Here is a 25,510-nt window from a genome sequence, read left to right as displayed (position 1 = left end):
AAATAATAATATTCTGTATTTCAGGACTAGAGTCCAGAACACCACCACAGCTGGTGTTGTCTTATGCAACACAAATAATGTCAAGCCGCTTCTCAGCGTGTCTCTGTGCTAGTGGCCATCAGCCAAACACATCAGCCTCTACCTCATTAGGCTTCAACCGCTTCAATAATGCAAAAAGAGCAATCCGGCAAACAGCTTAGTCTGATCTGCGTTTCACCTCTCAACACAGCAGGATTCAGACAAGAAAACACAGTATTGATATCCGTCTAGATAACATTTGGCATCACTACGCACACATGAACTCATGCATGCAAGCACACATTTAGGTACACACACTGTTAAGCACTCCTCTAAGCATACACACACCTGGCACGCACATACCCACACATACAATACTTTGGGCATTAAGAGTGCAGGTTCTTCTTCTCTTATTTTTTAAACGTCTTTACAACTTTATTTATAAGAACAGTTGTCTCTCAAAAGTTTGTCTATTGAAGAAAAATCTTACAAAAGTGCATAAAATAAAAAGTATTTGTCCAGATATTTGTCTTATAAAAGATTTATTTTATTTTATGACCCCTGTCAGAACAGGAATTTTTCATTGCAGCTCTAAGCATCAGCATCATCAGCATCATCACCATCACATAGGTATCCCCTGGCTGAGAAAGGAACTAACCAATCACGAGGTATATTCGTTGGAAATGGTGGGTGACTAACCAATCAGGGAAGCCCCAAGCACTACTCGTCAACTATTACAGCCTACAGCCAAATGATTCCATCTTGTTGTACGCGCATGTGACCGCAGAAGGCGCTTAGTGGTTTTTAAACATCAACCAGCGAAGGTGCTGAAGTGGACAGCTCCCTTACCAAGGAAAAAATATACGGCGGCGATGAGACGGTGATTCATTTCAATTGCCAAGATGGGCCAATCTCTTGTGCTCTGATAGCTGACTTTTAACATCATCGTCAATCAGGCGCGGATAAGAACACATGAATGGACTTTCGTTTATGCTTGTGAAAAGCTGAGCTGTACTATTTATTCCCCACTCGGAGTTTAGCCGCTGATTTGTGACACCTGTGGCTGAATCAACCCAAAAAACATTGTTCCGATGTGTATGACTATTTCACGTTCCAGAAGAACAAGTAACCGTTTTGGATGTTGGTCTGTTATCTATGCAGTGGACTAATCTCCAACGTGAAAGCGCCAAGGTAAATCCATTTACAGGATCCATTCATATCTAAGCCTCTCGACTCTGACCATAGACAGGAAAGAACATGGATAGAGAGGAATTTGCTGTGACGAGTGCGCTGAGTGGATTTGTATGGCTGGTGATCTCCAGTGGAAACTAAAAAAAGACCTTGTTGAGATCAGCATCGCGCGGGTCACAATCTCTATTACGCATCATTGATATATTGATACAGTTTCCTATTGTTGTGCTGATAAATACCACATATAATAAGGAACCATGGGCAAAGACGAGTGCAAAACCATGCTAGATGCTCTGAACAAAGTGACTGCCTGCTACAGACACTTGGTCGTCGCTTTGGGCAGCACCTCGGATTCACAGAATCTGCGTGAAGAGCTGAAGAAGACCCGAAAAAAGGCCCAGGAGCTTGCGGTGGCAAACAGGACTAAACTGACAGCACTGCTCAAAGACAAGACCATCAGCAAAGAAGACCGGGCAGAATACGAACGGTTATGGGTGTTGTTCTCGAGCAGCATGGAGCTGCTGGAAGTGGACATGAAGAGATCCCTGGAGATCGGGCAGGAATTCCCCCTAAAAGTCCCGACAAGACACCTCATCCAGACCGGGATGACAGGCAGCACCACCACCGTGGCGGCCCGCGCCATGAGCGTGCAGAACATGAAGTACGAGGCAGACGCCAACATCGATACGGCGGACCTGAAAGAGCTGCAGGCCGAGATCACGCAGGTGGGGCAGATGATGGAAGAGATGGAAATGAAGGTACAAGTGGCGCCCTGGGCGGTTGAAGCAAAGCAAGAGGCGGGCGCAGAGCTGAAGTCCAGTCTCAGTGTGGGAAACTCGTCCGTGGGGGTCATCTCCATATGCGAAGAAGAACCCAAAGAACACGGGGTGGAAGGAGAAGGTGGCGTCATGAGAATTTTTGCAGGGATTATTTTCATGGCTATTCTATTAATTGCTGGTCTTCTAGGATACTTAGTAATTAACCTTTGAATCGGAAATTAAAATGTTGATTTACAGACAGCAACACACAAACAACATTTCCTGATGAACACTAGTCAGTCAATGTGTCCAGGGGAACACCACTGTAGGAGGCAAAGAGTTCAGCGTCTCCACCGGGGAGAACGGTATGATGTTTTGGAATCTAACGGGACATACTGGGCTGATCAGTCTCGTAGAGGCTTGCAGAATGTGTTCTGTGGCTTTGGTAGCTACATTGTCATAGACGTAATTGTCAATGAGGTAATCACTTGAGAGTATTGCTCCATGCGACAATGAGCGTGGTTTAAGTAATACCTAAGGTAGCTTACAGGTAGTTGTGGTAAGTTAATGAATGTAAAAAAAAAAAAAATAAAAATAAAAAAAAAACAATGAGTGTCTACTGCTAATGTTTGAATAACGTAGGCATTGTCTTAATCCGAATGGAAAAACCTCATACGCATAAATGCTCGGTTGACAACATTTTTACCGTCGTGGCGCTGTCCAATAAAATTGGCGAAATAAGGCATCATTTTTTTCCGCTTGGCATTGTCAATGCAGATTTATAGCAGGTTAAGCATACATTTATTCTAGAATATTTGTCAGTGTTTCCAAACACATTTTCACTAACTTGATAAGACAGCAGCATTCTTAACTACACTTATAGATGTGTTATGCCATTCTATGGAAACATTGCATTTACATTTACATTTACGCATTTAGCAGACGCTTTTATCCAAAGCGACTTTTAGCGCTTTTATCCAAAGCGACTTCCAGAAACAGTCACATTCTCAGATGTTCACAATGCATCTAAAGACATGCTTGTTCGATTATGTCTGGGGAGCTTCGAGCAGTGAATGTACACAGTGCAAGAGTTGCATAGTGGGTTTGTAAATACTGTACAGTGTACTACTGTTTCAAATAGTGTACATACAATGGAGTATATTTATTATAATAAAATGATCACGCACAGACTCATGTTTCAAAAGTCTAACTTGAATGTAAAAAATTATGGCATAATATCAACCCTTATGTAACTGTTTACTTTAATACATAAATATCTACTCAGTTCATTTTCATGAATTAAATCATGATTTTATCATTATTATTTCATTTGAAAGGAGTCTAATAGTTTTTTTTTTTAAGATGCACCTCAAACCTTTTGGTTTCAATTGACATTACAATGGTCTCCTAATGTGGTTAGTTTTAAGTATCTTTAAAGAGATCTAAAGACAGTAGGTTGAAGTTGACTCTTGGTGTTGGTGCATGGCCTGAGTTCCCGCAGGCTGAGAGAGGTCTGGAGAGGGAGGTGAGAAAGTGGGATTAGAAGATTAGGAGAGAGGGAAGCAGATATGATAAAAAGAGACTAACACTTAATCAAGTGTAAGGAGACCAAATGTCAGTACACAGATTATCAGACCAATTTAGCTCAGTGAGAGGCAAGATCAAAGTGCAACTATTCAGTAGCGATATAGAGTAGAAATATCTTTGATAACTTCAAGAAGGTTTTTAAGAACCTAATTGATTGATGTGGGCAGTGCTCCTTGTTGTGTATTTTCTGCCTTGAGGCCAAATATGGAGGTGAAAGGATCATTTGTCAAATTCAGTCTAACTGTTTAACAAGTACTGTAATGCACGAGCCAAGGGAGCTACAGAGAGGATCTCGGATGAGGTGCTGGGTTACAGGAAGTCTCCAGCTTCATGCATGTGAAAATTACACCACAGGGAATTGCAGGTTCTCCTGTGGAGCAAAATATGTAGCAAACAATGCACAACCGCAGGTTCATTCAAATGTATTATTCTTGCCTTTTGTTCACTATAGGCATAGTCAGATTCACAAATAACTGAATTTCTAATACGTTTAGGACATACCTTACAATAAATCTCCTTCCTGATTCTCTTTTGTCTGGACCGTAACTTCCCGGAGGAAATAACATGAAAGACTGTAAAAATGGTTAATGTTAATCATTCTCAGAGAGAAGGGGTGCTGTCATCCAGACAAAATCAGACACATTACACAGTCACACTGTCATTATAAATGAATGGGTTGAATTTTGTTTTTCTGTTCATTATCACACAGACATTAAGCTTTTTACCAATGAGTCACAACCACTTGGTATTCATAACAGGTTTACACCCATTGAGAGCCTGGCGCATCCTGGATATCCAAAAATATAAAGGTAATTAATTAAACATGACCACTGCAGAAAGAGATTTGTATTAAATAAGGAATAAGCTTTTCGAAACCTGTCACTTTATGGTGTTTCCCTCAAGGTATGAAAACACTGCTCAAGGAGTTCCAAAGCTTTGTGTGCCAAACCTTACATGCAACTTCCAGATTATTTTCTTGCATTTGCTAACTGTGACATCAAACACTTCAATGAACATACCTTTATTTCTCTCCAGGGTTATTTTCCATGTGTTGGTTGTGTGTGGTGGGGTGTGTGTGATTTTTTGGAGGGGGGGGGTGTTAAGTTAGGCGGGGGGGGGGGGGTGGATTCCCTGTAGAAATCCTCACATCTGGACAAAACAGGTAGGTACCATGCACATCCTACAACACAAGCCTGTTGCCATGGAGACCATCCAGAGCACCTCTGCAACAGCACTGAGTCTGCAGCGCAATTTCATCCGCTTCACCCCCCCACCCCAACACCCCCCCCCACACACACACACTCCCATCCACCTACTCACTTGCCCACACATGCTCCCAGATGGGTGAGTGGGATGGGTGAGGAAGGGAGGAGTGAGGCAGATGGTGACATGCATCCACCTTAAATAAGCACAAGAGCACATAAGGATCAGACATAGATATAGTCCTCTTTAACTGGTCGAACGGATGAACAATGAGAGAAAGCTGATCAATGACAGTCCATGGGGGTTGGGGTGAGAGGCTTGGCCTTTCAGACTGATCTTTTATTCATGAGAGCCTCTAGAAAATGATTCATCAGGCCATCTTTAATGCTTACTGTAACAGATGTTGTTCTAAAGTCCCTCCACCAAATCTTGGTCATCATTCTGTCCCAAATTTCCAACATAAGTGTGGTCTTATACACTCCACAAATGTAATGCATCATAAAAGTCTAAACTGGAGGGCTGATGGCTGTACAATAGAGGGTGAAAGATATTCTAAACAAACTAGGTTTACACAACTGAGGGTGAAGGATATTTGCATTGTTCAGTTTACATGGGAAGTGGTGAGACTAGTCCAGGAAATCTAGCTCACCAATTGTAGTCATATTAATGTGGGCCTTGTTGAGAGATTTATACACAGAGAACATTGCCTCGCAGGACTAGGGATATTAAATATTTATAGTTGTAACTTAAGTTATTATTTTTCTCTACTTTAAACCCATGGACCTGTCTTGCAGCAATCACCAGACAGACCATCATTATTTGAAACTGTGCCAATCCTTTCCAGCCTCATCCTCTCTGATTGCACTCAATCTAGCTCTATATAGCATCTTGAGAGCTCTTGTCTGTGAAACTTGAAAGAACTGGACTGCATTACAATGATGACAGGTTTCCCCAGATATACATTGCTATTGACCATGGAATACAAAATGGTCAATCACATTCAGTTTGTAAGTCATCAAGTTTAGATTCCGTCATATTGACGTTCATGAATAAGAACACCAAACACGAAGATCGAATATGAACATCAAATATGGTTTATAATAGGTGGATTAACTAGAGTACATAAAATTCTAAACATACCCATTTATCCTGCCATGAATGCTGTCACATAATGTTGCAGCACAACATGAAGGGAGCATTCCCTTATAATCAAAATAATGAATAAACAATGAGTAGACTAATGAAAGACACAGGGAACAACCAATCTGACAGGTTTCTTTTAAGCGATTATTTTTACTGTCATTAATTTGGCATTAGGGACACTGCTATGAGGGGACACCCCTGAGCGGCAGTGGTGGAAAGTCCTGCTGCGCTCCTACCATAGACATGCATGCCCCCACTGTGAAGGAGGATCGTCCCACGGCTGTTTGATGGGGGCTCCCTTAATTGAAGTAAAACTAGCAGGAAGCTTGTTACTATGGTTGCAAGCCAGGCTGGATTTATTTTTAGCTGAGGTAGCATTGAAATTAAACTCACAAATGAAAGGAAAGGAGGAAGAGAAAGGTCCCCTAAAGTAAAGTGTGGCAGATCAGGAAATCCATTATTTAATTCAAGTTTCTTTAAAGTCTTCTTTGAAAGTTTAGGTTGGAAATCCGAATGAAGGCTGATCGGAAAGACTATTAGGCCTACTACTTCTCACCTTTGGCCGAATTATTTTATTGTTGTTAATGGAATTTATGGGTAACAATGAACTGTTAAGTACTCTGTTATACTGTTTGTAAAAAGGCCAATACAAAAAAAAAATTGTTGGATTTGATTGGACTACCCTATGTGAAGATTGATTGTATCCTAATTACCGTGGCCCATTAATAAAAAAACAATCAAAAGCCCAACTAGGCTACATAGAGTGAAAACTTGTCAATGTTCAATGACCTAACCACAAGCATTGCATCTTGAAAATAAATTAGTTTTGTACGGTCATATTTCTTATTTTATGCCTTATATTTTTTTTTGTTATACAATATTAAGAAAATGCCTCTTGATATAACATAGACAACAATAAGAACTATTTTACCGGTGAGAACCATCCACCATAAAATAAAAAAAGCAGTGGCATGAAGGCGGGTTCTTCGCGTAAACTCTAATTCCCAAAATGCTCAACGGTCACAACAACGCAATACCATGTGATCAACACGTTAGCAATTATTTTCAACTGAGGCCACCCAGATCTGGGCCGACACTCGGAGTTTGGATTGGGTGACCATCCTATTTTAAAACAGAAATATGTGAGTAAATAACAAGTTTAACCTGATAGTTAGAAGGATTAGATGGTGAAAACTACGGGATATTCCATGTGTCGATTGTAGTTGTTGATTAAATCAGTGAGCCCATACTCCTCCCAACTGTTGGCTATCGGCGCTCTGTCTAATACAAAACGAGTGTACACACATCACATGCCTCATTGCTTGTTCAGCAGGTATCGGACTGCGCGTGCGGGTGCAGCCAAAACACAAACAGACTGAATGGGAGTAACAGAAAGGTAATATAAGAAGAACATTGTATGTATTATTTAATTGTCCTCCATTTATTTTCAAACCAGACATATACACTTGTGAAAATCACATGAAAGAAATGGGACTAGGAAGTTTTTCGTCTTTGTAGCTACGGACATTGATGTTTAGTGACTGCAGGCTAACATTAGCGCGCTCGTGAGCCATCAACAGCGGTGATTTAATCAGCTGTCCGTGTTGCCAGGAATATTCCAGCGGTGCGACCTCAATTTTTTATTCTACCATTCAGGGGAATTTCTCTTGTGAGCTTGTAACGTTACATCTGCTTAGCTGTCTGGAGGTGTCAAAAATCTAAGCTAATCAAGAATGCCATCTGCTATAAACAATTCTGAAGACAGTAAGATACAATTTTGTGTTGTGCGTATGGTAGGTATTGAGTGTTTCCGTGTATTTCAAATATCTATATTGACAGGCTTATATGCCTGTGAGAACCAGGCATGCAGAGGTTCTGTTCGTGATTCAATCACAGTGATAACATGTCAGCCTCACTTGTAGGATCTCACAGGTCACCTGTCCGACGTCTGCTCTGTGAGTGAACATGTAACCTCCTATTACAAGTGCTGCTGCTTCGTTCTTTAGGAGTCACCGAAGGCAACATTATTCATATTCTGAATAGGTTATTCTGTTTGTTGCCATGTCAAGGGGAACATTTATTTTCCAAAGTCTTGTGGGGACTGGTAAGGTATCTCTGGAGGTTATTATGACATGTTCACAGCCAGGTGTAAGGGGGTCAATCGGCGACACAGGGTGCACTCTCAAAGAGCCTTGACTCGACTGGTATGTGTAGCGGAGAAGGCCTGTGTTATAGCTTACATTTACATTTACATTTAGTCATTTAGCAGACGCTCTTATCCAGAGCGACTTACAGTAAGTACAGGGACATTCCCCCGAGGCAAGTAGGGTGAAGTGCCTTGCCCAAGGACACAACGTCAGTTGGCATGACCGGGAATCGAACTGGCAACCTTCGGATTACTAGTCCGACTCCCTCACCGCTCAGCCACCTGACTCCCCCAGCTTACATAGAAGCTTTCACTCAGAGATGGGGTTGTTAAAGGTTATTAAAGTGGGGCATGAAAGGGCCTGGTCAGTTTTTCTTCTACTACAAATTCTTCTGTCTTGTCATTGCAGGTCCTAGAAAGACACACGGCTTCCTCCCCTTCCTTGAAGACGATACATACCAAGACTCAGAGCACCTCACCTCCCGTGTCCTCGGAGGTTTACAGCCTGAGTTCCTCAGATCTTAAGCTGCAACTGGACCCCTTGTCTATGGACCTGATCTCTCCCATCCACCTCCCCCTGGCTCTTTGATAGTGGATAGCAAGCCCTACGAAGGACAATAGTCAGTGGGGTTGGAGTGTAACTCCCAACTGGGTGGTATCCTATGGCAATTAACAGTGACGTGGCAGACTGGGGTGCCACAGGGAGCGAGGACTCGGGTGAAAGAGCATGGCTACTGCAGAGTCCAAGTGTGGAGTCTATACGGCAAATGGAGGCAACCCGGGACAGGAGCGGAGGGGTGTCCTCCATTGGGGCGGTCTTCATTGTGGTCAACGCGGCACTCGGGGCGGGGCTTCTAAACTTCCCCGCTGCCTTCTACATGGCGGGAGGAGTGACAGCGGGTGTGGTTCTCCAGATGGTGAGAGCATCTTGTAGCCCAGAACCCCTAGAAGCTACTATCTTACTCTGGAGGACCATGTAGAATCAGATCTAAAAGGACTTTTATGACTTCTATTCATTATTCATTCATTAATTTATGGTGCCCTCACTGGCACATAGAAGTTCATAGTTAGAAGTGAACAATGCAAGCCTTTTGATATATTATTGCTCATATCCATGTTTTTCTCATATTGCTTGCATGTAAGAATTTGACCACAGCAATGTGTGTGTAGACAATCTAGGGGGAAGCGAGAGGCGCCATCATTGTAACACTTCCTGTTTCCCTTGCACGTTTTCAGTTTATGCTGACATTCATCATCAGTGGACTGGTAATCCTGGCGTACTGCTCTCAGGTGAGTGTTGGGCACCCTTTCTGTCCCCCACACACACTGTTTTACTTCATCAGTTCCTCTCTTTTCTCCCTCTATTCATTCCTTCCATTCCTCTCTCTCTTCCATCTCTAGGTCAGTAACGAGAGCACCTATCAGGAGGTTGTGAGAGCCTCGTGTGGGAAGGTCATGGGGGTCATCTGTGAGGTCGCCATCGCTGTTTACACCTTCGGCACCTGCATTGCTTTCTTCATCGTCATCGGAGACCAGCTGGACAGATGTGAGTGTAAAATGATAAAGTAAAAGTAAAAGCATTGTCGTTTTCCAGACTCTGCATAACCCTGCTCATACTGTAGCTAACCCTCAGTGCTGGCTGTGGTGTGAGTTAGTGATTAAGCTATGAAGTTAAGTAGTATTTGGCTAGAGTGTGGAAGATATTAGGTCATATCATTGGAGTTAAGGGAAATGCCTGGCTTAGGGTGAGGGGGACATAAAGTCAGTGGTTCAGCTGTCTGAAAATGACTGATGTCATATGACATCAAAAGTGCTGACAGTAAGCGGAAACATTCTTTGGGTATGCTTGCATACATGGACTATGACCCATGGGTAGGTCAATAGTTACTATTAAAAGTGAAGTGAGTAGTTGTTACTCAGTATATGATGATGAATCTGCCTGCCCATGCTCCTGTCTCTTTCTACCTCCGGGTTTTCATCTCTGCTCTTTTCTGAGTTCTTCATCTTCCCGTCTCACCTAACTTCCCTCCATGCAGCCTTTCTTCCTTTGAGGAGTCACAGATCTGAACTTGCTGGGGGGCAGACAGCTGTGTGGAGAGGCCTTTGTTGTCACCTATTCACTGTTGTTCCATCAAATTTCAAACAAAGCCTGTTCATCTTCCTTTCTGTGTTTCCATAGTGATAGCGGCCATGGCCCATGATCCTGAGAGTGTGGTCAGTAAAACCTGGTACACCGACCGCAAGTTCACCATCGTGGTCACTGGCGTTCTAGTGATCCTTCCTCTCTCCATCCCCAAAGAGATAGGCTTCCAGAAATACGCTAGGTAAACCCTTCCTCATCCAACCACAGTTTCAGTCTTGTGCTTTAAGCCTCTGGAAACATCCTTTCACTCTTTGAACTGCATGTAATTTTACTGCAACATTAGGCCCTACTTTGACTGTGCATTGTTTTGTCTGTAGTGCTTTGAGTGTTGTGGGAACCTGGTATGTCACCATTGTTGTCATCGTCAAGTACATCTGGCCGGATAAGGAAATGACTCCAGGATACATCCCAACCAGGTGACCTTACACAAGTACAGATTTGAGTATTGTGCACCGTAGCAAATTCACCAAATGTAGACAGGAGCTACAAATCCTATCATGCTTTTCATGTGCTGATGAGCTTGTGTTGGTTTTACAGCCCATCCTCCTGGACTGCAGTGCTCAATGCCATCCCCACCATATGCTTTGGCTTCCAGGTACCTGTTTGTAATGTGTTTGTCTTTTAATATTTTGAGAATAGTTGTAAGGATGTACATGTAATGTAACATAATAAGCGTTAGGTGAGAATCGATGAGAATTCGGAGGTACTGTCTTTTTGTCCTAAACTCTCCCTCCTTCCCTCTCCCTCTTTCTTTCATTCCCTCCCGTTCTATCCTCCACATGGCAGTGTCATGTCAGCAGTGTGCCTGTGTTTAACAGCATGAGCAGGAGTGAGATCAAGCCTTGGGGAGGTGTAGTGACTTTTGGCATGATCATCTGCCTCTTTGTCTACACTGGCACAGGTCTGTGTGTGTTTGTGTTGTGTGTGTAATGTGTGTGGAGTGGGGGGCCGGGGCTGACTTATATTATGAATAGTAGAAACATATTTGGAACACACGGGTCTGTTGCTATAGAACAGTTATTGTGATCTCCCCTTTAGGCGTGTGTGGCTTCCTGTCCTTTGGCTCGAATGTCAGCCAAGATGTTCTGATGTCATATCCTCCGAATGACATTGCAGTGGCCATCGCACGAGCCTTCATCGTGGTCTGCGTCGTCACCTCCTATCCCATCCTGCACTTCTGTGGCAGGTGAGACTCTGGAACGCCTTGTATCCTGTGTATACAGTCACCGCTGTGAGGATGGTTGCTGGTATCCCGAGTTTTTAGGGTTCGTCAAGAAAAGTGGTTTCTTATCTCTCCAGGGCTGTGCTGGAGGGGCTCTGGCTGCGTTTCCATGGCGAGCAGGTGGAGCTGTGCGTGCGTCGTGAGCAGAGGCGCAGGGTCCTGCAGACGCTGCTGTGGTTCACAATCACCCTCATCCTCGCCCTCTTCATCCCCGACATTGGCCGCGTCATCGCCCTCATTGGAGGGCTCGCTGCCTGCTTCATCTTTGTCTTTCCAGGTATCATAATCATCGTCTTGGTTGTTTCTTGTCGATGCGGCTGTCGTACTCATGTTTTTAACGGCTGTAAACATGGTGTGTGCACTTTTCAAGGTCTCTGTCTGATCCAGGCCAAACTGTCAGAGACGGAGAACAGATCAGCGAGGTAAGATCAGACCCCATCTACTGACATCAGTTGAACTGCAGTTGTTGGGACCATGATGTTCCCATGGTCGATTAAGGGGATTCTCTTAATGCCTCTTAACCTCTTCTACTCACAGCTGGCATGGGATGGTGGTTTATGGTGTTGTCATGGTTACCATCGGAGCGTTCATCTTTGGCCAGACCACTGCCAATGCCATCTACCAAGACATCAACAACCACAGCTAATAGGGAGCCAGAGGAGTCTTGTCAAGAGGAGGAGGGGAAGGAGGGGGAGGAGGAGGGGGGAGGAACAGGTCTTCACTGTCTTTTTTAACTTAGCAGGATGTTGGGGATCCAATGCACACATGAGCTTCGACCCTTCGTGAGGCTCCTTATAAAGGCCTCTTCTGCATGCAGCATGGCCTGTCCTGTTCCTCAGCCATGGAGCCCTCTGACTCGACAGGGCGCAAAGAGTGACCAATGACAAGGGACCTATTGAATGGAAACACATTGTGTCTTTTTTAGATCCCAATGCCAATTTTTTAATTATGGTTTAGATGTTTTTTAGCCTCGGTTTTGCAGTCTAGATTTGACCACTATCTGACTGAATCAGGCCCAGCATGCTCTACATGGCGTCACACCCACTTCCTGTTTACCTGAGCTCAGGTGTGGAGGACCTCCCTGACACTAGTTCAGCTGGCCAGCAGTAGATGACCTGGAGGCCTCTCTCACTGACACTAATTTTAAGGGGTTCCGTTTTAAGTTTACTGCCAAATATATTTCGTTTATAGTACTTGAGTAATTCCAGTGATTTAACAGAGGCAGCCTGAGATCGCAGCCAACAATCACGTGTAATAATGTGGCAAGATAATCAGGACTGTATAATTTAATACTTTTCTTAAACTCTTGGACAGACTTATTTGCTTTGGACCTGGTTTCAAAAGAAATGTTTTTATTTTTCAAAGATGTACAGAGTGGTAAGGGATACAAATAAATCAAGTTGAAAGGAGTTGTTCCTAGTACAGCAGTTATGGTTTTATCTTGACTTGAATGAGACTGGAAACGCTTGAAATGCAATGAATTGTTTAGATGAATGCTATTATTCTCACTTGTAACCATAATAAGAAGTAACTGTTTGGATCAATAAGCCATCTAGTAATTAAGTCCTCTGCAATGGATCATTGTTGTGATGAAAGTTCAAGCTCCTGTGTAAATCTTTCACTGGTTTTATTCCACGTCATTACACCATTTCCGTCTCCCACAGAGATAATCGTAGCGATACCTCAGCTTTTGACATACTTTTGTACAGAAACATGTTTAACCGTCTTTGACAGAGCTTGTGATCAAACTGTACTTGTCATTGTTGTTATGGTCCTTCCCAACCTCATTAAAACATGTCAGCCTTTGTGGATATGTATAAATATATATTTGTACTGTGGTTCAATTATTCTCAACAGGATCCTGGTCTGGATAGCCATCTCATGGTGGCTGAGAAATGGAATTAGTTTTCAATCTTTAGATTCCTTCATAAACTATTGTGTACATTTCCAAATCGATTATCAACGCTCCAGTCATCCTATATTTCCACCCAAATAAATCAACCAATAATGATTTTCATGGTTGTAATGCAAGTATTTATTACAATTTCAAAACGATCATAAAAAGTACGGTGTTATTAAAGTGCTGATTTGAAAGAAACATCTGAGTAAAGGCACGGTTTCAAACACCACACTTCACCACAGGACTGTTTTGCTCAGTGACAAACAGTAGGTTGTAGGGTTACCAAAACAATGCCCAGGACTGAGCACACCCCAGAAACCTCCACTGTTTTTGAATGTGATAAAGTGGTTTACTTAATCCCAACTGTACATTTCTATCCCATCATAATCTGTTCCCTGAGGGACAGAGCCATGTCCTTGACCATTGACAGGTGCCGTGATGTCACAGGAAGTAAGCTCTGGAGCATGCTCAGTAGGATCCGTTTGTGATGAAGGCCTGAAACATGTGCAGGGCAGGGCCTGGAGCCCACTGAGGCACCATGTGACCAGCACCCTGAAACAGGGACAACAGTGGAATTGGAACACTGTTCGCTCATTGACAACTGAGGGATGCACCTCAATTAGATCACTTTATCTGACAATTAACAGCATGTTACCCTACTAATAGTCAGGCCTTACCTTTACAGTCAGGAAGGTGAGGTTGCTAAACTGCTGGTAAAAGCCGGCAATCTGGTTATCAAAGATCCAACTCTGATACTTGGTGGTTTCCTACAAGACAACAGAAACACTTCTACTGTAAAGTAGGCAGAAAATATCCAAAGTCTATAGTTTCTCCCATCCATTGACTTTACCGTCCAAACAACATGACATAACCCATAGCAGCCTGACCTTCTGCCCCAGCTGCTCCACGAACCACTGGTCTCCCAGGAAGTTGCAGGCCATGTCAGTGTCTCCGTTGTAGACCAGAGCCCGGAGGCCCACAGACAGCAGCTTCAGGTACACATCCTTCACTGTGGGGTACAGGTTGGTGTACTGGTTCCCAACTTCATCACTACACAAGCAGACAGAGACACTGAGGTGAACTTTCTTTGTCTCACTATTTTAAGATCCTGGATATAATAGTACTGAATTGGTTAAAGATGGTGTAGAAAACTACATTCGAGAAAACATTGTAGGCTAGTGTCCTACTGTAACTACTCTAGTACACCAGTAGAAAGGGCAGTGATGAGTTGGGCCATGAGATGAGCCAGTATCTAGCATTTCCGGTTTATGTGGGGCGTGGTGGGTAATGTCGAGTTGTGGGTAATTCAGTTTACCTGCAGATGTCCCAAGGAGGCAGAGTGTCAGGAATGTGAAGAGCCTTCCTCACATCACCCCTGTTTAGCCAGTTCATCTGAGCAGTGCTGTTGATGCAGGGAGGGACCTCCCCCAGCGAGATGATAGAAGCCGGGGCTGACACTGGAGATGTAAACTTCAACAACTAACGACACAAAATGACAACATTAACAAACATATAACCCTCAAGCCTGTTATTTTGTGTCCTTTACAAAAGGAAATTAGTTGTAGGGAATAATCCCTACATTATAACCAGTTGAAATCATACAATGAGCTAAAAAAATATGTTTGAAATCCACAGCAATAGCTTATGTTAGGTAATACCACATGTGTCCACAGGAGGGAGGTTACCTGGTAGGTCTCCCAGTCTTTCCTGTAATTCCTGAAGAGATGGTGCATGCTTCTCTCATAGCCTTTATGAGACTTGACACCTCCTGCACAATCCAGGTACAGTGCATACTCATTTAGTCCGGACTGGTAAATTATGCTGAAGGCTTGACCCAACTGAAATGGAGTTTAAAGAGGCAAAAAGCAATCCAGTAAAGGTGAGGCAGCAGGTTTGGTCTGTTATTCTGCTACTGTTGTGTAAGCAAATCCAAACTGTAAAGGAGTTGATTTATACCATTGTCGTGCAGGTGTCCCGACTGTTATTGTAAAAGTTACAGCCTTGTTTGTCACAGCAGTTGGTGTTTAGATCATGCCACAATCTGCAAATTGAAGGAAAGAAAGTGGGTTGGGAATTACAAATTCATTGTACTAATGGACACCACACTCATAGGACATTTATAGGTGCAGCTAAGTGTGTGTTTTACTTACTCCTCTCCAAAGAGGCCATGGTAGTAACCAAAATATATCAAGGACTGGTCATTCAGGTTGAAGCTACTAAGACCGTTACCCACGGAAAACCCCTGGGAATATACAGGGGTCATCACAGTCAAACACAACACACATGTTTTTACATAATTATACATGAGGCTGGAACATACTATCAACCCATGCTGAATGTGCACAGAACAGTTTGCTAAACCTCCTCTCACCTTAAAGTTGACCTTGGCCGTCCCAGTAGCCACACGCAAACTAAGAGTTGGGGCGTAGATCCCACCGTAACTCTCTCCGAAGATGAAGAATTCGTTCTGGGTGAAGTTTGGGAACTTAGCAAAGAAGCTCTCCAAGGCCAGGTAGTTGTCATCTGCAACCTGGAAGTCAAGGATAAATAATAAATTAATCAAATAATAATACTTAGCAAATACGTTTGCTAAAGCTGCCATACTAGATCCCAGGTCTACTGTCAGAAACCACTTTTTAGTTAGGATTATCTTGAAATATAACCTTCCTCGCAATCTATGATCAAACCTCAACTAGGTAGGTACAAAAATTTGGTTTGCTATACAGCCATCACCAATCTTCAGATGCAAGATCTGTGATTTATATAGGGAAGAAGGGTCTATATTAACAGAATATGGCTATGGGACTATAGTCTTGAGAATCTCTGATCCTTAAACACAAGTGAGTTCTTACCTGATCATCATCTGTTTTGTACACCTTGTCGTCAGAGTAAGAGTAGCCCACACCAGCTGGAGACTCCAGGTACAGGATGTTGGCAATCTTATTCCAGCTGAATTCGTTCTCATACAAAGTGGCACCATCATCATTCACCTGAGTCAGAAACAGACAACATTCAGTATGTTCACATCCTTCACAATCAACATTTTGAACAGCGTACAAAAAAAAAGATACCCAATACATGGTGTTTCTGCATATGTGTGTGAGAGATTTAACTTCCCATCAATTAGACTAACACGATTTAGACATCCATATTTCGGCACTTCTGGTGGCAGACAGGGTCACTCTGCTACACTGCTTACATGGAAGGGGCCATTCTCTGATAGGAACCCGTCCAGCGAGCTGCATCCTGGGCCTCCGTTCAGCCACAGCACCAGGGGATCTTTCAGTGGGTCCCTCTGGGAAGTCACAAACCTGAGGGAGCATGGGAACAGGAGGTGTAGGGGGTATGAGGGTGGCTGGAAGAGCAGGCGTTTGTAAAACTAAGGATTCCACATTCATACAAAGCACCTTTATTATATATGAGAGATTTTAAACAGAGCGTTTGGAGAACCTGCCTTGACGAGGCATACCGTTTTATATATATATATATCATGGTGAAAATGTCCACGGCACATCACCCTGGACATATTGTGAAGCTACTCTTTTGGCTTCGAGGAAGTCAACAAGGAAGTACAAACAGTTGTGCGTTTGCAAAATAACCTCTCATTTACACTGATATCTAATAGCCTTCGTCCTGCAAGTAACAACTTACCAATAGTGAAGGTATTTCCCGGGGCTAGCTTTCAGATAACCAGACCATTGTTGGTAGTTTGGTTTGAAAGACATCCCAGGCAGCATAGTCACCTCGTCCGGAGCGTACTGTGCCCATGTGGGGGGCCAAGACACAGCGAGGATATACACGGCAAAACACCAAAACATACCGGAGGTTAGGGTTTTCATTTAAAGTCAGAAAAATAATACACAGACCTGATTCCAGTGACTTTCCCTGTCTGAAACGCAAACTTCTATCTCATGCACTCATCTTGTAGTCAGACAAGGGAGGTCATATGACTTCAGCCTGGTTCCTCTGCCCGTCACGTGATTCTATTACGTGGCTTCTATCATTTTGCGCACGGTTGTGTCCCCGCGGTCATTACATAGACTACTCTTAATATAACCGTACGCAGTAGCTATGGATAACTTGTCGGGTTTATTATTATCAAAATATTTTTACGATGACAGAGAATATGTGGAGTAGTTTACATTATTAGGTGATATAAGATCTGCAGAATTCAGAAGAGAAAAAAAATGCTCAAAAAGCGAGTGGGCTTAATGGGATGGATACATTCTTACATTGCGCTACCTTATAAAGTCAAAATTGCATCGGACTTTGATGTTACTTAACTGAGAAAACAACGTGCCTTTATTGTACAAAATGTACATAATGCATTAGTTGTTGTTCTTGGGTGTGGTCAAATGTTGGGGAGGCCTGTCTGAAAGGAAAAACAGCAATATAAGTAAAAAAGAAAAAAGATTTAAGAAAAATAAGTGAGTATCAGGCATGTTTAAGACAATCTTTCAAAATAGGATATTTTAGTATCGACAGACCTGGCTGTTATGAGATGTGTGTTGAGTGTGTGCATTTGCACTATTATTAAGCTTCTAGGTCTGACTGTGACCTGTGGGGTTACGCTATAGTGCTACAGAATCTCTCTCTCTCTTTCATGGTAAGCTTGTCCCATAGCTTTGCCTTGAGAGAATGGAGGGACAGAGTGACTCTTTCTCCCTCAGCATGCAGTTGTCAGACTGTTTGAATGAGTGTGTGTGTGTGTGTGTGTGTGAATTAATTGTTACTGTGTGTTGTCTCCCTGTCTTTGGCTATTAGTCACCCCCAGCAGTTTTGGGAAGATCACAGAAACTATGGTTCCCTCCTTCACCCCCCTTACTCACCCTCTCTCATTTTAACTGTCTTCAACCTTCATTCTCGGCTCTTACATATCATAAGAGGAAGACGCTTTTACATTATGCTTTTGTCTGAAAGGGTATGGGAAATTTTTATTCTGGCACTGGGAGGAGGAGGAAGAGGGTATGGATGGCTGTAGTCTGGACACTCCTTCCCCCCTGCCTCATCCTCTCCTGGAGGCCACATGCATAGAGGGGCGTCCTGGGCACCGTTAGCCCATTGTCCACCAAACAATGACCTCTGTCCCTCTCCTAACGCTGGACAGGGACAGAGAGCTGTAGGCTTTCATGTGAGTGATTGTGCATTCATAGCATATAGCTGCCACAGAGACCCAAGTGCATCTCTCTCCTGTCTCTCTTGTTACACACCCTTTATATCAGGGTTTAGTCTCTCCAGTCAAGTGCACCCCTCCTAGTATACTAATATAACTTAGTCTGAGTCTTACCACATACTATTATGATCACCTTAAGCTTATAGTGTCCAGACCAGATTGCTGGTACTTAGTGTTTGCTGTGTTTGGACCTTGCTCCTTAACTGGAATGGTTGCATCCTCCTGATGTTCTGGTAGGGTGGGGGTGTGTGGGGTGTGGAGTTGGGGGACGCTCCCCTATAGGATGGGCCACCACAGACCTCACTGTCCAGTCTGGACCTCCTGGGAAGACCCCTTTGTGGGCTGGTAACCATGGTGGACAGAAATAGGTCAGTTGGTAATTTTGGATAGAAGGAAAGCTCCGGTCCTTCGACCCAGCACATTCCCTTCTGTGCAGTTGACCATTACATGTCCAGCATGACCTGCAGTATTTAGTACCCAAATCCCAACTCGCATGGATAAGTATACACACTCACTCTCTTTCTCATACACATGCTAGCAAAATCACACTGACAATGGCAGAAATCATTTCAGTCCTGATAGCTTTGTATTATCTCAAGCACAAACTAAATAACAATCCTCACTTAAAGCTCCGAACAGACAATGCAGTCATAAAGAAAGTTAAAAAGCACGGTTGACCAACAAACCAACTCTTGATGGATCATGGCCAAACCATCATAAAGGTACCTTTAGTAGGCCAAACCTATGTCTATGTCCACATTAATGCAACGTATATCTATGTACTCATTGATATAGCCTATAGCTCCCATTTATTTGCATGGAAAAACAGACACAGGTTTATTTGTGTTAAAGGACATCCTTCTGTGTGTTGTAAAAAATAAAATAGAGACGCTCCCTTAGAACAGGCGTCATTCTATTGGCTGAGCACGAGATCTGAGCTGCCGACAGCCATTCGTGTTCGTCGTCTTGTTTTCTGGATGAAGAGGAAGGAAGGAAGACGTAGCCGTGACTGTTGGGTGACAGATGCAGTTGGAGGGAGTTTTTAAATTGCATATCGCCTTCACCTAAAACGGAGGTCGCCATTAATCGACTGTATTCAAATTGTATTTGAACCGCATGTTAAGGCAGTTCTTTTTGTCATTACCCTAATCCAGAAGCGAGGCCGGTTTTGGGATTGCAAGGAACAGTTGCAGTAAGTTCCAAGTTTGCTTGCTTAAATTAGCTATTGTAGCTCCACACATATCTAGCGAACTAAAGATATCTTCGTATATTGTGAAATCTTAAAGAATACGGTGCGTTTTCACCCGTGGGTGCTGGCCGTCTTCTTTTCGCAGATACTCCCTACACTTCAAATCAACCGAGCAGCGCGCCCCTAACGGCTGTAGATACAACGTTGGAGTATCTGTCTGTTTTATCGACTGGCTGCAGCTGGCTGCAGTGGCTTGTCACGGGAACACCAAGCGGACCGATCCCAGACAGGCACTGTAATAAACACAGCCACGATTTTGCAACTCTTAAGTTTCAACAGAAGGACCGTGCCAGTTCACGGTCTGCCACCTGAGAAGCCAAATAGCTAGTTTAGGCTTGTGCTGGTCAGAAATAGCATAAACAAGCCCCGTTCTAGTAGCAGTCGGCCCAGACGGTACACCATGGAGGTGGAGGTGAGCCGAACCGAGCTCGAGACCATGTCAGATGGACAGACTCCAGCGATGAGGCACGAGAGGAGTCTCGGCCTGCTCACGACCAAGTTCGTAACGTTACTGCAAGAGGCCAAGGACGGTGTGCTGGATCTGAAAGTAGTGAGTGATCTCGCTTCAAATGTCTGAATTTATGATGCTAGTTCGTCACCAAATCAGATAGCTTGCACTAAGCTCGGATCCGCAGCTTGATCAATTGAGTAATATGCAAAAATCCCAAAAGTAACTGTGGTGCTTTTAGCTGCAGAACAGTATGGCATCATTGGGTGTTAAACGTTGCACAATTCCTCTTTACTAAAGTTCCTTTGCACGTTTTATTAAAGTATTTGACTGATGAGAAGAAGTGTTAGAGGACAATGCTGTTAAGTTTTATATTCCATTAGCCAAAGTATTTGTATGGCTTTTACTAGAAAGGATTTAATCGGAACTAAATTGGCAAGCAGAGAGTGGAAGCACGCCTCATTTTCTTTGCCAGTAAGAATTTTCTGGATGAGTAGAAAGGGATGGAGCTAGAGCGCTTAGGTTAAGTCTTAGGAAGTCTTTCTTCAGTGGGTGGCTATGTCATGGTCTGTCATTATTGTCTAGGTCTTTGGTACCCCCCTCTGATTTTCTCATAGGGTTTTGACCTCTCCTTTTATTGGCTAAGAGGGCTGTGACCCATCCAGTAATTGGCTGACAGACCTCTCTGACCCCTGTGATTTGACAGTTCTAGAAATCCACATTGGATGAGGCCTCCTTCCTGGTGGAGCACCCCAGAAGAAAAGTATCTTTACAAGGTTGTGTGTGTTGGAGAGAGGTGGAGGGGGAGAGATGGGAAGAGAGACCAAGAGACAGATAGAGGGAAAGATACAGTGGACGGAGAGAGAGAAAAAGAGATGAAGAAAGAAAGAGACAAAGGGAGAGGAAGAGAGAGTCACATGGAGTAACAAGGTGTCTTCCTGCTTCTTCTCTGCAGGCTGCAGACACTCTGGCTGTCCGACAGAAGAGACGCATCTATGACATCACCAACGTGCTGGAGGGCATTGGACTGATTGAGAAGAAGTCCAAGAACAGCATTCAGTGGAAGTGCGTAGAGAGAGGGTGTGTGCATGTGCGTGCGTTTGTGTGTGTTGTGTTTAAACACTGTGTTCTTTGTCTAACAGAGGTGTGGGTCCGGGCTGTAACACACGGGAGATCGGTGATCGGCTTGTAGACCTGAAGTCGGAGCTGGACGATCTGGAGAAGAAGGAACATGAGCTAGACCGTCAGAGGGTGTGGGTCCAGCAAAGCCTCAAGAACGTGACGGAGGACTCGCACAACATGCCATATCCTTACTACGCTCACACATGCAGGCGTATACACGCACATTTGCCTAGAAGCCTAACTTGCTGTGTCCCAGCTCCCTGACTGGCACACAGTCTCATATTTCTGCTAACCCTGTAATGGCTCTTAGCTCCAGACCTTGACTCTGACTAACTCTAGCCTACGTGAACCATGAGGACATCTGCAACTGCTTCAAAGGTATACTTCCCCCATCCATCTCTCTTCCTGGTTCTCTCTGTATCTCTCCTGTTGAGTCCTGTGGGGTTTGTGAGGGAGATCCCTGGTGAATGTTGCCTGTAAGGACGGTCCCTCTCTCTGTCTCTCCTCAGGGAAAACCCTCCTGGCTGTTCGAGCTCCATCTGGAACTCAGCTGGAAGTGCCCATACCTGCCACTGTAAGTCCAGAACCTCCTCTTCCTTCTACTGTCCCTCTTTTTCCTCCTTCACCTCCTTCTACTGTCCCTCTTTATCCTCCTCCCCCTCCTTCTACTGTCCCTCTTTTTCCTCCTTCACCTCCTTCTACTGTCCCTCTTTCTCCTCCTCCACCTCCTTCTACTGTCCCTCTTTCTCTTCCTCCACCTCCTTCTACTGTCCCTCTTTCTCCTCCTCCACCTCCTTCTACTGTCCCTCTTTCTCCTCCTCCACCTCCTTCTACTGTCCCTCTTTCTCACGCACTTCCACTGATGGCTGTTCTTAGAATTCTTCTCAATCAGTCCAAGTCAAGTTAATCACAGTACTGAATCAACATCTGTGTTCCTCTGATTCCAGAATGCCGGCATGCTATCTAAGATTACACATGGGGCAGCACCATGCTGGCTTGGTTTAGTCTTAACAAACAAAGCCGGCATGATAATGGTTTGTCATGATTCTCTGTTTAAAAAGTGCTTTTGTTTGATCATCCTAGGTTGTCAATGGTAAGGGAAAGTACCAGATCCATCTGAAAAGCACCGCTGGACCCATAGACGTTCTGCTCATCAACAAAGATCCTGTTAACCCCGCCCCCACGGTGGTCCCAGTCCCGCCCCCTGAGGACATGCTTCAGAACGCCGAAACAGCAGTGGCCTCTGCAGGTGCAACTGCAAAGACGGCCAAACCCAACCGGACTAGGGCAACAGACAGCAGCCAGAATGTAGCCGCTGTTCAGACCACTAGCAAGACCAACCCTAAAACAAGAGGTATGGCACCAGGAGAATGTTAACAGTCCAAAAATCAAGAGTACCTGCAAAGCCTCAAGTGGAACATGTCCTACTCTGTGTCTTTCTTTCCCTTATTCTCACGTTCTCTGTCTTCTATCTTGTTCTCAGCAGAGACCACCAACTCAAACACACAGACCCTCTCGTTGGACACCCAGACTCTTCAGTCGTCAACCTCATTGGTCAACAACTCTCCTTATAAGGAACCTACCACAACTGACTGTAGGTTATCTTGTTTTCAGTTAAACATTTCTTACTTGCTATGACTGTGTGTGTGTGTGAGAGAGAAGGCCAGCTGGGTATCTTGGCACTGGGCTGCTGCACTAACGGTTTGTGTCATCTCATACACACACAGTTCATCTGTCTAGTTAGCATACCCGTTTTGACCCAATTACTGTTTCCACTGTCTAACTGTTGTCAACCCCAATGCCCTGTTACACAGGAAGCATCTGCCAGGGGGCTCACAAGGCCCTGTTATACTTCAGTCAGAGATCTTGAGTGTGTGCGCCAGATGTTGGTGTATTTTGGGGTATTGTTCGTAGTGTAGGGCAGGCTTTCTACTCCTGGTATATCATTTGGTACTTCATGATGGTTTGGTCTTTTTTTATGTTTTTTCGTTTCAGTGCTTGATTTCTCCAAAGACTTCTCTGATGTGTTTGACGCAACCAAAGGTAGAGAAAAGTGTGGTGTGGTTACACCTGGTATATCATTTTTCTGATGTGCTGCATTTCCTATTTCATTATATGTATTATGTCTCTCTCTCCCTCTTCCTCTACACTCTCATTCTCTCTCTCCCCATCTCTCATTCTCCCACTCTGTCTCTCTCTCCAGAAATAGTGAGTGCAGATCTATTGGAAGAGCTCATGGCATCTGAAGGTGAGTGATGATATAATCACGTTGTTTTCCATCATAAGGATTTTAGTAATTTATATACATATATTGTTATACACTGTAGATATGGTTATGTTTTTATCTGTGTCTTACCTATTTTTCCTGTCTCTTTGTCTTCCAGTCTTCTCTCCTCTTCTTCGCCTCTCTCCTCCACCAGGAGACTGTGACTATATCTATAACCTGGATGAAAGTGAGGGTCTCTGTGACCTCTTTGACATCCCCATACTCAACCTCTGACCTTTAAACCCTTCTGGGTGAAAAATATTTTTTTAAGAATCAATTTATCACTTTTTTTTTTTTGTTACAGATAATTGATCTATTTTTAGAGTGTTCTTATATAAGCGATTTTGACGGACCCTTTTTTGTCTGGACAATTTTTATACTATTCTTTTAATCTTTGTAAAGTTTCAGTTTTCAGTTAACACCTTAAAAGGACAAGTTTTTGTAAACAAGCATCCATCTTATTGGCTGTTTGTTTATTTGTACTATTGTCATTACAGATAAGCTATTATAAAGCTGAAAATATGTTTTCACATGTCCTTGCACTAGGATGGGGAGGGGGCAATGAAATGCCAGTTTTTTACTGCTACCATAGACAATATACAAGGAACTGTATATTGACAGTTAAACTGTAGTAAAACTACATGACACTGCAAAGCTCAAGTGTTTTTTTTTCTTTTGATGTCAAGTGGTGCAGTTTCTTTCCATGTCCACTAGATGGCGACCGAATGTCACAGCAAGCAAAGAACCAGTTTATCTGGGGGCAATCTATGGTGTTAACAAATGTGCCAGAGAACTCAGGTGGAATACATATGATCAGCAGTCTTATACAGGGTCCCATGTTTTTCAGCGTGGTCATTTATATTGTATATAATATATCATCTTTCACCAGGGTCAGTACACTGTACAGGGTCAGCATGATGCATATGTACTGATAAATGAGTTTAGCCTTGTCTTGCAAGACTGTAAGTACTTTGACTGAAAGAAGACATATGTAAATGATTATCATGATGTTTCATATTAGCTACTTTAAAATAGAATATTTTGTTCATTTAAAATGTGTTTGGAGGGAGAGAAGGTTGGTGTGTGAGAAATAATTGCTGTAATATACCAAAATTATTATTCAATTTCAGCCATTTCTATATGTAGTTTATGTATGATGCTGATAAACACCCTAACATGCATCTCACTGTGTTGAACGTTTTGCAACCACAGCACTGTGCTCATCTGACTTAACCTTCTCTGTGTAAGACCTGCAGATAATACATATGTTGCTGCAGAGGCTGAGGGAATGTTCGTTTTATGAAAAGTCCCTGTTCTTCAGTTCTACAATGATAACTGGTTTTGTTTTTTTTAGACTTTGTTGCATCACTTGATTCGATTTAATAATAAAAATAACCACTTATTTCTTTTGAGAAATATTTCAAAAATGTCATTCTCGTTTTTGACTAATAAAGCAAATTAATTAGTTTATTACTTTTAGTTTATTATTACTTAAATTACTAAGTACAGTTAATACTGCAATGTCATTGTTGTGCATCTGTGTGCGCTTGCTTGCTTGGTGCTCTATAAATATTGAAGCACTGAATAAACACGTCCAAAACAGTTGTCAACATAGTAACCATGTTGGGGTCAGTGGTGCTGCTGTGTCTCTTCTTTCTCCTCCTCTTTCTCATTACGATTCGCAGGCCTGTCGGCTTCCCGCCCGGACCGCGTCCGCTGCCGTTTATAGGCAATATTCTGCAGCTGAATGCCACAAACCCTCTAAACGACCTGGATAGGGTAATATAGTTTCATTTAATTGATACAAATTTCTATATATATAGTGATCTAAGCAGAAGCTAACAGCATGATGATGTGATAAAGCAATATGGTGTAAGATCAAATAAGATAATATAAGCCCTTTTACCTCTGCCGTCGCCATTCAAATAGGAATTCCTGATT

At 43.3% G+C, this 25,510-nt stretch overlaps 4 protein-coding genes across 7 annotated transcripts; 3 read left to right on the top strand and 1 right to left on the bottom strand.

The window, feature by feature from the left end:
- The first annotated feature begins 902 nt into the window (after window positions 1–902).
- Window positions 903–2,874, top strand: si:ch73-167i17.6 (regulator of G-protein signaling 9-binding protein). Its single transcript, XM_067249389.1, has one exon. The coding sequence runs from the start codon at window positions 1,467–1,469 to the stop codon at window positions 2,196–2,198; it is 732 nt and encodes a 243-aa protein (XP_067105490.1). The 5' UTR covers window positions 903–1,466; the 3' UTR covers window positions 2,199–2,874.
- A 4,137-nt stretch (window positions 2,875–7,011) lies between these two features.
- slc38a7 (solute carrier family 38 member 7) lies at window positions 7,012–13,265 on the top strand. Of its 2 annotated transcripts, none has more exons than XM_067248524.1 (13): window positions 7,012–7,042; window positions 7,231–7,296; window positions 8,456–8,963; window positions 9,283–9,336; window positions 9,448–9,592; window positions 10,226–10,370; window positions 10,507–10,605; window positions 10,727–10,784; window positions 10,976–11,090; window positions 11,228–11,375; window positions 11,489–11,688; window positions 11,782–11,833; window positions 11,949–13,265. In XM_067248524.1, the coding sequence occupies exons 3-13, from the start codon at window positions 8,709–8,711 to the stop codon at window positions 12,055–12,057; spliced, it is 1,380 nt and encodes a 459-aa protein (XP_067104625.1). In that variant the 5' UTR covers window positions 7,012–7,042; window positions 7,231–7,296; window positions 8,456–8,708; the 3' UTR covers window positions 12,058–13,265. The 2 variants fall into 2 exon arrangements, with proteins under 2 accessions (XP_067104625.1, XP_067104626.1); XM_067248525.1 differs by having other exon boundaries at window positions 7,016–7,042; window positions 7,234–7,296.
- Window positions 13,266–13,419: 154 nt separating this feature from the next.
- Window positions 13,420–17,283, bottom strand: si:ch211-122f10.4 (cathepsin A-like). Its single transcript, XM_067248523.1, has 11 exons — window positions 16,963–17,283; window positions 16,511–16,622; window positions 16,164–16,301; window positions 15,683–15,841; window positions 15,462–15,553; window positions 15,268–15,352; window positions 14,997–15,149; window positions 14,627–14,790; window positions 14,199–14,361; window positions 13,989–14,078; window positions 13,420–13,863 (listed from the first exon to the last, which is right to left on the bottom strand). Exons 1-11 carry the CDS (start codon window positions 17,148–17,150, stop codon window positions 13,780–13,782), a joined length of 1,428 nt encoding a protein of 475 aa, XP_067104624.1. The 5' UTR covers window positions 17,151–17,283; the 3' UTR covers window positions 13,420–13,779.
- Window positions 17,284–17,377: 94 nt separating this feature from the next.
- LOC136954987 (transcription factor E2F4-like) lies at window positions 17,378–24,990 on the top strand. 3 transcript variants are annotated; one of them, XM_067248526.1, is made up of 12 exons: window positions 17,378–17,738; window positions 19,639–19,676; window positions 19,819–20,283; window positions 21,137–21,246; window positions 21,324–21,485; window positions 21,638–21,681; window positions 21,813–21,877; window positions 22,387–22,657; window positions 22,787–22,897; window positions 23,299–23,346; window positions 23,507–23,551; window positions 23,688–24,990. In XM_067248526.1, exons 3-12 carry the CDS (start codon window positions 20,134–20,136, stop codon window positions 23,801–23,803), a joined length of 1,122 nt encoding a protein of 373 aa, XP_067104627.1. In that variant the 5' UTR covers window positions 17,378–17,738; window positions 19,639–19,676; window positions 19,819–20,133; the 3' UTR covers window positions 23,804–24,990. The 3 variants fall into 3 exon arrangements, with proteins under 3 accessions (XP_067104627.1, XP_067104629.1, XP_067104628.1); XM_067248528.1 differs by lacking the exon at window positions 17,378–17,738 and having other exon boundaries at window positions 19,450–19,676; window positions 21,137–21,240; XM_067248527.1 differs by lacking the exon at window positions 17,378–17,738 and having other exon boundaries at window positions 19,450–19,676; window positions 22,790–22,897.
- Window positions 24,991–25,510: the final 520 nt, after the last annotated feature.

This window comes from Osmerus mordax, chromosome 13 (assembly GCF_038355195.1).
Source record: "Osmerus mordax isolate fOsmMor3 chromosome 13, fOsmMor3.pri, whole genome shotgun sequence".
NCBI classification, from domain to species: Eukaryota; Metazoa; Chordata; class Actinopteri; order Osmeriformes; family Osmeridae; genus Osmerus; species Osmerus mordax.
The sequence above is the reverse complement of the archived record's forward strand: the minus strand, read 5'-3'. Positions and strand labels throughout refer to the sequence as shown.